Here is a 14,363-nt window from a genome sequence, read left to right on the forward strand (position 1 = left end):
CAAGTAATAATTCAAAGTCAATTTTACCTATAATATACGGTAATGCTATTCCTCAGATGAAAAATCCCTGGATGGGAAGTTTTCAATTCTTACGATAGAAATTCCATGGGAATTCATGGAGAATGCCCATGAAAAATTCCATGGGAATTCATGGAGAATGCCCAAACAAACTGCCTGTAGAGGTTTACTCGGTAAAAGGAAAACCTGGTGAGACAATAGAGTGGCGTCACTTGAACACGTCAATATAGACTTACGACCACCGTAGAGCTAAAACAAAGACTAACGACCACCGTAGCGCTAAGATAGCTTTGTGGAAGCGGACTGAACACTTCAACATAGACTTACGACCACCGTAGCCCTAAGATAGCTTTGTGGAAGCGGACCGAACACTTCAACATAGACTTACGACCACCGTAGCGCTATTAAGATAGCTTTGTGGAACGGGCCGAACACTTCAACATAGACTTACGACCACAGTAGCGCTAAGATAGCTTTGTGGAAGCGGACCGAACACTTCAACGTAGACTTACGACCACCGTAGCGCTAAGATAGCTTTGTGGAAGCGGACCGAACACTTCAACATAGACTTACGACCACCGTAGCCCTAAGATAGCTTTGTGGAAGCGGACCGAACACTTCACCATAGACTTACGACCACCGTAGCGCTATAAAGATAGCTTTGTGGAACGGGTTCCAGAACGGAGCCAGGAGTAGTAGTAGCAACTGTATCATTTGTACAACATTATGTACAGTGGTACTGGGTGTCACTCCCCAGAGGAATACTATGTACAGTGGTACTGGGTGTCACTCCCAGAGGAATACATGTGTACAAAAGTACTGGTCGCAGCTTCCAGAGGAATACTATGTACAGTGGTACTCCAGAGGAATACTATGTACAGTGGTACTGGGTGTCACTCCAAGAGGAATACATGTGTACAAACGTACTGGTCGCAGCTTCCAGAGGAATACTATGTACAGTGGTACTGGATGTCACTCCCGGGGGAATACATGTGTACAGTGGTACTAGATGTCACTCCCAGAGGAATACATGTGCACAAAAGCACTGGTCGCAGCTTCCAGAGGAATACAATGTACAGTGGTACTGGATGTCACTCCCAGAGGAATACATGTGTACAAAAGTACTGGTCGCAGCTTCCAGAGGAATACTATGTACAGTGGTACTGGGTGTCACTCCCAAAGGAATACATGTGTACAAAAGTACTTGTCGCAGCTTCCAGAGGAATACTATGTACAGTGGTACTGGATGTCACTCCCAGAGGAATACATGTGTACAAAAGTACTTGTCGCAGCTTCCAGAGGAATACTATGTACAGTGGTACTGGATGTCACTCCCAGAGGAATACATGTGTACAGTGGTACTAGATGTCACTCCCAGAGGAATACATGTGCACAAAAGCACTGGTCGCAGCTTCCAGAGGAATACAATGTACAGTGGTACTGGATGTCACTCCCAGAGGAATACATGTGTACAAAAGTACTGGTCGCAGCTTCCAGAGGAATACTATGTACAGTGGTACTGGGTGTCACTCCCAAAGGAATACATGTGTACAAAAGTACTTGTCGCAGCTTCCAGAGGAATACTATGTACAGTGGTACTGGATGTCACTCCCAGAGGAATACATGTGTACAGTGGTACTAGATGTCACTCCCAGAGGAATACATGTGCACAAAAGCACTGGTCGCAGCTTCCAGAGGAATACAATGTACAGTGGTACTGGATGTCACTCCCAGAGGAATACATGTGTACAAAAGCACTGGTCGCAGCTTCCAGAGGAATACTATGTACAGTGGTACTGATGTCACTCCCAGAGGAATACATGTGTACAAAAGCACTGGTCGCAGCTTCCAGAGGAATACTATGTACAGTGGTACTGGGTGTCACTCCCAAAGGAATACATGTGTACAAAAGCACTGGTCGCAGCTTCCAGAGGAATACTATGTACAGTGGTACTGGATGTCACTCCCAGAGGAATACATGTGTACAAAAGCACTGGTCGCAGCTTCCAGAGGAATACTATGTACAGTGGTACTGGATGTCACTCCCAGAGGAATACATGTGTACAAAAGCACTGGTCGCAGCTTCCAGAGGAATACTATGTACAGTGGTACTGGGTGTCACTCCCAAAGGAATACATGTGTACAAAAGCACTGGTCGCAGCTTCCAGAGGATTATTATTATGTACAGTGGTACTGGATGTCACTCCCAGGGGAATACATGTGTACAAAAGTACTGGTCGCAGCTTCCAGAGGAATACTATGTACAGTGGTACTGGGTGTCACTCCCAGAAATACTGGATGCCAGAGAGGTGCTCTTGCAAGCGGCTTAGACGTCAATCGATTGCGCTCGGGTTTCGCGTCCACCGTGTCCTATCTTGACCCTTCCATTGGTGTATTATCATATTAACAATAACAACGCAGTCGTATCCATATAGATAAATAGATTTATAATTTCAAACTAACGAATCATATAAAAGACTGCGAAAGCAATATATAAAATCAGCTATTAATAATAAATTCGTCACGTTAGGACAAACGCGACGTAAGCAACGCTATACATATTGCAAATAAATATCGGATTGTGATCTGCTTTCCGAGTCTGCGTTTCCTTATTGGAGATTGTCAGCATCTGGGCAACTGTGTAGTTGTTGAGCCTTTGTGTCAGTGAATGTACGTACTTCAAAGTTAGACTAATATGTGTTTAATGTCGGTGTTAATACCAAAACATCGGACACGAACACTTCACGGAACATCTTCAAATTCGTAAAAGGCAAAATATTAGCGAAAATTATTCGTTTCGTTCGTTTGTTTGGAACCTGCTCTCCAGCAATATTCCAGCTATATGGATGGGTCAATAAATTATCGTGTCTGGACCATTCAATCCAGTGATCAACATCACGAGCAAGGGAAAATATAGTCGCCTCTTACGACAAGCATGGGTTGCCGAAGATCAATTCCAACCCGCTTCTTTAAATATTATTGAATGGATCACTGTAAATATGTGTTGACACCAGGTGTTCACAGAAAAGGCAGTCATACACAGAGGGAACGACCCATACTTCATTTTAGTAAGGGGCGGTGGAGTAGCCTAGTGGTTAAAGCGTTTGTTCGTCATGCCGAAAACCCGGGTTCGATTCCCCACATGGGTACAATGTGTGAAGCCCATTTCTGGTGTCCCCCGCCGTCATGTTGCTGGAATATTGCTATAAGCGGCGTAAAACCATACTCACTCACTCGTTGGAAATATACAAACAAGCACCTGTTACTGTAGGCTATATAATAATCAACACCCTGTAACAATTTACAACAAGTGGCCAGCTCAGTACTTCCAAACAACCCCGTGTATAAAAAATGCATGATTTAACGTAATATCGATGACGTCCTCTTGCATCGATCTAACCAATCAAATAGTCAGGGAAGCATGTGTTATGTATATCCACCTGTCTGGCTTGCAATGCCACTTTAACAGTTAACGATACGACTGTATCTGAGTTCAACTCGTGATGGATCGTTTACCGCATTCTCACAGCTGTCACAAAACAACCACCATCAACCACGATCACCGCCCAACATACTGCCGGATGGAAGAAAATGCTTTTTAATGCTTCCTTCAAAATAAACCATCCATGACTGCGGCATCATGAAACTTTGATTGCTAGAACACGTTAAATGTTTTCAGCGCTGTAAGCACCCTAGAAGTAACGTTAAAAGAATATTCCCCGCAAAGAGTGGATACGGTCATTCAGATGACTAGATTATCGATCTGTCTTCATAATAAATATCAGCTGCGCAACTGTAGTATATCTTTTTTCAAGGTGTGTTAAAACTGTCTCGGAATGCGGAGTGCAGCAGCTAAATGCTGCTACTCGCTACCTTAGCTTGTTTGATGCTAGGCGCGAGCCATATCGATTTCAACGTTGGCTTACTCTCTCGCGAAGCGCACGCGCTCAGAGGCTGTTCTCTGTTGCCTGCTGTTCTGGCAGTGGCCGTCGCAAGTTAGCACGGAGATGTTTCGACAACGATGTAACTTATGATTCCGGAATGTACGAGGTATAAGCTTTGATTACCACACATCGATCCCTTTTGGTTAGTGCCGTGAAGTGTCTACGGACTGCCACCAATCGCTGGTACTAGGAATACACCATCGAAGGTTCCTGATAGCCAGCAAAGATGGCGGACCCGGCCGAAGGTGGGGGGTCGGAACAAGATGATGTGTCGTTTCTCAGAACGGTGAGTCTTTATTGTAATTATTAATGAATGTGTGCCAGTGCATGTTTATTCCAACACTTATCGACCATGCCGACAAGATCGACCAGCGTGATTAGCCGATGGCGTTTCGTGAACGCTAAGGTTAACCTACCACTGCCAGGCATAGCTTGTACCGTTACATGAGATAGGTATACCCCCTGTTACCGCACTCACACATGCCGTCAGCCGCCAGTACCAGTCAGCTAACATCTTCAAGGGCATATGGCTTCTAAGCACCGCGCGGAGGTGAAGACAAAAATACTATTCCCCATGCTTGTCTTCAGAAGCAACGGCGTTGATTCGTTCCATACGATAAGACATGGTTTTTTAAACTTGGCGCCCGTGTCACTTGGAAATTCAGAATTTAGAACACAAGTCACTTTCAACAGTCGTAGAGACTGAGTTGTTTTATATATGTGAAAAATCCAGTTTGGTTACAGATGTTTAAAACGTACTTAACATTAAATCTATATTTCCCCATTGTATGAAATACAGCTGCCAGGGGAAAACAACTAGATATGCTTCAGTGATCTTGTAGTTGGTGTAAGTGCATTAAATCACTGGCATAATATCCCTGCAGTATGATATCATGTTTGGTTGCCCATCACCTTTATATTTTCAGAATGAATATTATTTCTTTGAAAACATTTGTCTTTTTCAGTTCTATCTATTCATTCACTGCAGCTGTTCTTATTGACTATTGATATTTGACAGCATTAAAAAGAGAATTAGCAACAACATATTACAATGATAATTCTGATATTGCAGATTTTGAGTAAGTGGATATGAAGTATGTGTGAGGAAAGTTCAGGATTTAATGCCCACTCTCAAACATGACAAAGTGAAATCATTTCTGCTCTTAGTCTTACAAATCTTGTTCGATGCCTGGAAAATATGACAAAGAGATGAAAAAGGGGGTATATGTCATTCATTAAAGTCATATCATCTCAATACTCATGAATAATGATTCATGCGAGATGACCATGATAACATGGCCATGGATCATCAGCCTGGGGCCTCTCACATACCACAGTATAGCACTGTTGATGTGAAACATGACAGCTGTTGGTATACCATGTGGTAAATACTGTTAAGTGGCTTCCGTGTTTAGTTACTGTGTGTGTTTGGGAATTTGGATATAAATACATGCAACAATAGAGTTGTGAAGATATATCGTAGTATCGATAATCGTGATACTTTTTCTGACAATAGATATATCGATACTTTTTTCCGTATCGTGATATGTATCATTGACCTTAAAATTGTGAATTTTTCACCAGAAATTGACGGTTATGTCAAAATTTACACTGTTTCTTGTTATCAAAATACTTTTTTATAAAGAAAATAACTAAAGATAGCATATCGTGATATGCATTGTATCGAATCTATGATATCGCGATACGTATCGTATCGTAAAATTTCTGTATCGTCACACCTCTATTCATCAACATGCATTTCCATAATTATAGCAAGACTTTGTCAGTGGCCGAGACCATTGTATGATTCTAATCATATCCTGGACATATGTTTGTGACTCATCATCAGAGACTGCCAGGAGATGATGCTAGGTGGTGTACAATTTACTACAAACAAGTCACTTGTTTGCTTGAAAAACATCATTTTTGTGATGTTCCATCGAATTGTTTATCAGACCAATGGAGTGAGTGAGTGAGTGAGTATGGTTTTACACCACTTTTAGGAATATTCAAGCAATATCATGGCAGGGGACACCAGAAATGGGCTTCACACATTGTACCCATGTGTTGATCAGACAAATGGAATAAATAATGTACCACCTATAACAATAAGTGATGCTTGAGAATATTTCGCCATTAAGAGTTTGATGAGAATTCTGTGTATGTGCATCAGGGCTCCAGATTGTACTAGCCCAAACGTAAGTACAGATAAAATATGCACGATACGATAGAAATAATTTTGAAAACGTAGGCAGATAATTAACAACTACATCACGGAGGTGATCAGACAAATGGAAAATATTTATGTACCACCTATTAACAATTATTGACCTGCTTAGAATATATACAATGATGTACCATTGCAGAGTTTGATGAAATTCAAGAATGTGCATTACTAATTAGGAAATGTCATTAATCTGAATACAAGAAACCGGATATTGTTATTAAACATGATATTAATATATATTGTCAAACATCATTTTCTACCTGAATGCACAAGAGCCCTCATGTCTTTGCTGTTTTGTTGGAATGCTTCTAATTTCCTTCGATGATGTCGAGTATCATGTTTTCATTATCATACTGGGTATTGTGATGTTGATTTGAGATAAGTTTGCTTGGTTGTTTGGAATATTCCAGTAACACTCAGGCAATATTCCAGTAATTTTGTGGCTATACAATAACCTGAACAACATCATGGGCATTGATCTACACAATTGGAAAACAATGACGTCAACCAAGTGGGGCAGTGGGGTAGCCTAGTGGTTAAAGCGTTGGCTCGTCACGCCAAAGACTAGGGTTCGAATCCCCACATGGGTACAATGTGTGAAGCCCATTTCTGGTGTCCCCTGCCGTGATGTTGCTGGAATATTGCTAAAAATGGCGTAAAACCAAAACTCAGTCAGTCAGTTAGTCAGTCAACCAAGTCAGAGGGCCTGACCACCCGATTCTGTTGGTCGCCTCTTACGACAATTCTAACCCGGATCTTCATGGGTCAATTTGAGGTGAGGACTGTATGACACACATAGAGATGTGTTGTTACAACACTAGAGCCATTTAATATCCAGTCCAATTTAAATCAGATCTTTTACTGTGCTATAATGCCCCTGTATAAAGAATTGACAATGCATCATGTGAGCCAATCAGCGTATCAGCTTTTATGTTCTAAGTATGAATGAGCAAAGCATTCAGACTACTATATTAAATGTTTGTACTTTAGAAATGAACATAAAAAGGTAAGTTCCAAATGTAAAGAATAAAGGCTGGGCCATGATACTGTTATGGATATTTGATGCATCAGGTTGTTTTGAGTGCCATGGCATCTATTGGAATACAAGAGTTCCATCCGAGTATGATGGTGTTAGTTATGGTTAATTTCTTCTTCTGGAATAGGGCCGGTGGGGTGGCCTAGTGGTTAAAGTGTTGGCTCGTCACGCCGAAGACCCGGTTTCAAATCCCTACATTTCTGGTATTCCCCACCGTGATGTTGCTGGAATATTGCTAAAAGCGGCGTAAAACCAAACTCAGTCAGTCAGTCTTCTGGAATATGATAGAAATGAACGCAAATATACAACAAGGCTTAATTTTACATCAGTCTTGTGTTGAATGCAATGTTAAAATGTTATGTTAAAAACGTGAAAACGAGAACTACAAAATTGAATCTCATTTATTTTTTTGTCCGATATGCTATCAAAGGAAATACTATATAAATCTCAGGACATAAAATAATCAAGCAGTTAATGAATATCCTAATTATGTAAGTTAAACAATAACCACAAGTTTGACACATTGACAGAAAAGGGAACGACTGACTGACTGACTGAGTTTGGTTTTACGCCACTTTTAGCAATATTCCAGCAATATCACGGCGGGGGACACCAGAAATGGGCTTCACTCATTGTACCCATTTGGGGATGCAAATTGAAGAACCCAGAAAAAGGTCTCCATTTGACAGAAAAGGTGACCAGCCAACGCTTTAACCACTTGAGACTACCCCACATTGACAGAAAGGGAAAGAACACATTGACAGAACACATTGACAGACAGAAAAAGGAAAGAACACATCGAGCATACGCTTGTTAAGTTAGCCCAACCTGTGGACATAGTTTCACGTGTTCCAGTGATGTGCGACCTCTACTGTACATGGCATCTCTTTAACATTTAAATAGACATGTTGTGTCATGGTTTAATAGCATTGTAAATCCTCTGATTGTTTGATCATTGTTGAAGACAGCTGACACTGCCAATAGGAAGAGTAAACACCATTACCGCTGGTTTGAAATCAGGCCGATTTGTGTCAATAGAGAACTGTTATGAACCTTGATGGAAACAGGGCAGACATTCCGACAGGAAATTATTTCCAATGGGGAAAATTGGATGAGAAGGGGGTTTCCAGTAGGTCAGTTATTGATGAAATAGGATGCTGGAAAAGTAATTTGCGTTTGATTGCAACTCACCTGTTTTATTACATTTGATGCTGTTTCTGTTGAAGTGGATAATTAATGAAATGTCATCTGTGTGTGGTTATATATAATGTTGTGTGTTGTATTAGGGGGCAAATAATGTTATGTGGTCATATTGTCGCAAATAATGTAATGTCATATGAAGGAAAATTTTATGTGGTTATATGAGGGCATTTAATGTTATGTGAGGCGGAAAATATGAGGTTATATGAGGGGACAAAATGATGTTATGTGGTCATGTCGCAAATAATGTAATTTTATGTGGTTATGTGAGGGCAATTAATGTTATGTACTCATTTGAGGTGGAAAATATGAAGTTATCGAGGGGCAAATAATGTTTTAATAGGGGGCAAATTATAATCTGGTTACATTTCAGGGTGAATAATGTTGTGTGGTTATATGGTGAGGCAAATAAAGTTGCATACTCATCAGGGGTGTAGCTACCATTATGAAAAAAAGCCGGGGCTTAGACAGGATTGTTGCTAAAAAGGTTGGGCAAGCCCTCAATACTGTATAAATACTAGTATAAAGCTTTGCAACCTATCGGGCTTACATGAAAAAAGTGGCTTGCTACGTGCCTGCTCATGTGAGGGGCAAAATAATGTTATGTTATATGAGGGGCAAATAATGTGTGGTTATATGAGGGGCAAATAATGTGTGGTTATATGAGGAGGTAAATAATGTTGTGTGGTTATATGAGGGGGCAAATAATGTTATGTGGTCATATGAGGGCAAATAATGTAATGTCAATGTCATATGAGGGGCAAATAATGTGTGGTTATATAATGAGGAGGTAAATAATGTTGTGTGGTTATATGAGGGGCAAATAATGTGTGGTTATATGAGGGGCAAATAATGTGTAGTTATATGAGGAGGTAAATAATGTTGTGTGGTTATATGAGGGGGTAAATAATGTGTGTTATATGAGGGGCAAATAATGTGTAGTTATATGAGGGGCAAATAATGTTGTGTAGTTATATGAGGGGGGCAAATAATGTTGTGTGGTTATATGAGGGAGTAAATAATGTGTGGTTATATGAGGGGCAAATAATGTTGTGTGGTTATATGAGGGGCAAATAATGTTGTGTGGTTATATGAGGGGGCAAATAATGTTGTGTGGTTATATGAGGGGCAAATGATGTGTGGTTATATGGGGAGCAAATAATGTGTGGTTTATGAAGGGGGCAAATAATGTTGTGTGGTTATATGAGGGGGTAAATAATGTTGTGTGGTTATATGAGGGGCAAATAATGTTTTGTGGTTATATGAGGGGGTAAATAATGTTGTGTGGTTATATGAGGGGGTAAATAATGTGTGGTAATATGAGGGCAAATAATGTTGTGTGGTTATATGAGGGGGTAAATAATGATGTGTGTTTATATGAGGGGGTAAATAATGATGTGTGGTTATATGAGGGGCAAATAATGTTGTGTGGTTATATGAGGGGCAAATAATGTTGTGTGGTTATATGAGGGGCAGATGGAGGACAGACTATGTTATGGTTATCAAAATGAAAAAGGTTTTGAGCCTGTATTCATGTGTAATATCACTTGTTATTAAACATATACTAAAACAACAAACATCTTACTACATTACAACAGTGTTGCATGTGTCACCCATTATATCATAGCCAGTGATACATTTGTACAAACTTTGTTACATTATTGTTACTTTGAATGACATTTTGTTCATATTGCCTGGAATAGGCTGCAGATATGAAGTTTGATGGTTGAAAAAAAAATCTGAATTCTGTGTATTTTTGCAGCAGGGATGGTTTAACAAGTATTCAATCCTCCACATTTGGTGTATCAGTCAGTAACCTGCTCCAATATTCATGAAAAAACAACCGTTCTAATTATGTAATCATCTTACAGACACCAACACCAACACCTCTCTTATTACTCTTTCAATTAAACAGGGGGCGGTGGGGTAGCCTAGTGGTTAAAGCGTTCGCTCATCACGCCGAAGACCTTGGTTCGATTCCCCACATGGGTACACTGTGTGAAGCCCATTTCTGGTGTTCCCCGCCGTGATATTGCTGGAATATTGCTAAAAGCGACGTTAAACTAAACTCACTCATTCACTCACTCAATTAAACATGCTTGATTTGTCTGCTGTGTTATCACCTTAATGGATCTTTGTAAAGTTGGATTAACTTGTCAACAAATTCATTTAAGGCTACAAACATTTTCAGAACTTTATGGAAAAGCATATTCTTTATGCATGTTGTCAGTATATGTTTGTTGTTTAGTGAGTGAGTGAATTGAGTTTTACGCCGCACTCAGCAACCTTCCAGCCATATGCGGTCTGTAAATAATCAAGTCTGGACCAGACATTCCATTGATTAACAGCATGAGCATCAATCTACACAATTGGGATACAATGACATGTGTCAATCAAGTCCCCGAGACTGACCACCAGATCCTGTTAGTCACCTCTTACGACATCCATCGGTTGCTGAAGACCAATTCTAACCCTGATCTTCACGGGTTTTGTCAGTATATATTGATTGTACTTATTTTCATGATTTCATTTCTCGAGTTGCATAACTGTGACATTACAACGGCAGTAATCACTGATTTGATTTCATGTTGGAGTAAAGGTCAGAAGTAGTCAGCTGAACTGGGCAGATTATCGACATTGAGTCAAGTAGCAAACATTAAAGGTCAAATTCAGACTTGAAGTATAATTGACCTTAACTCTGCTGTTTTTAAAAAATTAATTTTACACTTTTCGTTTGACTAAAAGTGATTTTGTGACATATAAGTGACATGAAGGTTAGATTCTAAATTCAGTTTGCAAGATGACATTGACATTTTGTATGTTTGGGAAATGGCTGGATAGTGTTTTGACTTTGTAGTCAGGAATACTCTGTAGCTACACAGATAAAGCCAGGTATCTAGCAATGGGAAGATAATCAGTGAGTCTAAGCAAAGGCAGTCAGTCAGCAGGGCTCGAAAATTCCACTCGTCCGCTCGTATTGACGAGTAAAATTTGTTTCGGGCAAGTGAAAAACATAATTTGCTCATCCTAGAGGACGAGTACGTTTTCTGACCCAAAAGTAACATTTTTCTTTTTCCTTGAAGTTCAGCTATTGTAAATGGTGAAACGAATTCAATTTTGTCAAAGATTTTGTACAGAAGGCAAAGTAATGTTTATTGTAGTTTTATTCCAAGCAAACATTTTGAAATAAAATAAATTAAATTTATATTCATTGTGATGCATGATCTATAGGGAAAGTACAATTTTAGAAGGACGAGTGGAAAGTTCATATTACTTTCAGTAGTGCAGATTTTGTAATTTTTCGAGCCCTGGTCAGTCCTCCATATTTCATGGCATTTCATTGTTCTTCACAGATGAAGAAATCTCTACAGGTGACGAGTGAGTGAGTTAACATTGGAAAGTCAATTGGACACCAGTACAGTGTGATATACAAATTTGCTTGCATGACAGAAAAAAACACTGGACTGGGTCGTTGGGCAATGGGTTATTTCCACCCCTGAGCTGCTGGAGATATTTCTGTTTATAAAATAACAAGTAACAGTAGAATCTCTCCTACAGTCTCAGAAAACACTGTTGAAAATATTTGGATCTACTGTGGTCTTAAACTTTCATCATTTAATGCCTACCTCTGCCTCTATGGCAATAATAGTTCCCTAAAAACAAGTGTTTGTAGTTAATTTCTCATGCTATGACAGATAACTGTTGAAATGCTAAAGAATCGGTGGTCCCTAATGTTTTTGTATTATGCTTTCAACTAAAGTACTGTCGGAAATAGAAAAAAACTGTTATTTCATGTTTACATCTACAATTTATGTAGATAATATGTGAAAGTGTGAAATATTTGTTAAACTAAGTTCGGCCTAACTATAGTCTCAGTGGTAGGGAGATAGGAAACGTGAAAATTGGACTTTACTCAGGAGAGATTAGTGCAGAAATGAGCAATGCGGTTTTATTCTAAGTCCAAATCGACTTATTTGGAACAGACCATGGCTTTATGCAAATTAGAGGGCGATCATATTGTATGATATTGTATTACAAAGGACACTTTTTTAAACACCCATTTGGAAATTAGACTTAGCTTCATTATAAACGATCGCTAACTTAAAAATAATAACTTTAATACTGAAACTATTAAGTATGTAGCTACCATGGAGTCTCACTATCACTATAAAAAGAAACAGGTAGGAGGGTTGCCCGATTTTATGAGTAAACATGTTTTTCTGGATATCCTATTACGCATCCCACTGAACGCCCAGTTAGGCTGATGTGGGTTATTTCGACATATGCTATTTGCAATAGTGTAAATTTTAGGGATACAGAGTAATAGCTTAAAACATTTTTTTTTTCTATTCCGACAGTACTTTAGTAGACATTAGATAGGCTGTTATATTAAATTCCAAACTAGGTCTGAACAGTATTTTGTCATATTAGACACTAAACTATGTCTGCCGACAGACATGGCAAGTATGTTAATTGTTACATAATCCAGCATCTGCTCCCACACCTTCCACAGCAGATCATCCTGATTGTAACCAGTGTAGCAGTCCTGTACACAACATTTGTTATCATTGATTCCATCAGCACAATCATATTGCACCATCATCGTCCAACAGGACTGGTAATAATGTAGCCAGCCTCCGGACCCACCTCACTGGAAGCGCTGGTACTACTGATCATGCTCACAGAGTTATTGGTGTGCGAGTTTGTCTATATGGAAAGGTGGACGTTGTCAGACAATGCATTATTGATAGCCATGTGTCTGGTGTGTTATCAGTGCCATTGACCAGAGCGGTACGGTCAGTCTTGGTATGTGTGCGTGGGGCAGATATTGATTGTCCAATATCGTAAATTTGGATCGTGGTGCTTTATTTAAAATGGTTTCATTGAAATGAAACGGGAGATGGTGATGGATTGGATATAATGAACAGATGTTTCTCTAGGGAGGATGTTAGGCTTCTGAAAGATGTCTTATTGTTAAGGAGAGTTGTGGGGTAGCCTGGTTGTTGAAGCTGTCGCTCGTGACACCGAAAACACAGGTCTGATTCCTCCCTTTATGTTACAGGAAACATTGTGCCCATCATATAGCTGGAATATTGCTAAAAGTGGTGTAAACCATACTCACAAATTCACTATTTCAAGTATTTGCTTTACGGAATTGAGAGGTGAAAATTTAGAAATTCAATTAAATTAAAAAAACTGATGTTTGACAAATTTCTGAAGGGGATGACTATTTCACAATTTTGTCCTAGAAACATGAATATGTTTTCAGCTGTTGAAGAAGGAATGTGTTGTGGCATCCTACAATGTAGGCCATTAGTCCGAAGCATGACCGGATATACTAACATTCTGTATGGACTCGTAAACTAAGCTAATAATTGTCCATTAATACAAGATAATTGACAGAACATGATGCCAAGTGCCTAGTTCATTCTAGCATACTAATGTGTTTTCACAAAGCCTGTTATGGTGTACAAATTGAAACTAGTTTACATTTGTGATTAGACTAATGCTTAGTCTCTGAAGATATATAATTTTGATGGCAACAAAGAAGTCCATTTATAATTGAAAATGAGATCCAGTGGGGTGGGAGATCTAGAACCTGACAAAAATTTAAACTTCTTTTATTTAGCGCTTTTGTATTATAGTAAATCCGGGAATGTAAGACAGTCTAATTTACGATAGGCAAGACAAAATCCATATCATCTCATCACTTGTTGTTTTCCATGACCTTCATTCCGTGACCAAAATACATGCTACGATCACTAAGCTCATTATCCAGAAAAATTATTTGTTTGCTGTTTGATAGTTGATTATGTCAATCGCTGTTAAGGCCAGACCAATTTTATTTCTTGTTTTACTGATTTTTGTCCTCAGACAACCTAAAGGCATGAGGGAAAAAAAAAAAAAATCGCCAGTCTTATTCTTGAAAAAATATGAC

At 39.3% G+C, this 14,363-nt stretch overlaps 1 protein-coding gene across 1 annotated transcript in view; it reads left to right on the plus strand.

The window, feature by feature from the left end:
* Window positions 1-3,925: 3,925 nt before the first annotated feature.
* The window catches only part of LOC124276127 (ryanodine receptor-like), a 202,291-nt gene continuing 191,853 nt past the window's right edge, over window positions 3,926-14,363 (plus strand). The window contains 1 exon segment of the mRNA XM_046711794.1: window positions 3,926-4,248. Coding sequence (XP_046567750.1) covers window positions 4,189-4,248 — 60 coding nt within the window. The 5' untranslated portion in view covers window positions 3,926-4,188.

The sequence above is a fragment of the Haliotis rubra genome, unplaced genomic scaffold (assembly GCF_003918875.1).
Source record: "Haliotis rubra isolate DU_JTF1 unplaced genomic scaffold, ASM391887v1 Scf206, whole genome shotgun sequence".
In the NCBI taxonomy this organism is placed as follows: Eukaryota; Metazoa; Mollusca; class Gastropoda; order Lepetellida; family Haliotidae; genus Haliotis; species Haliotis rubra.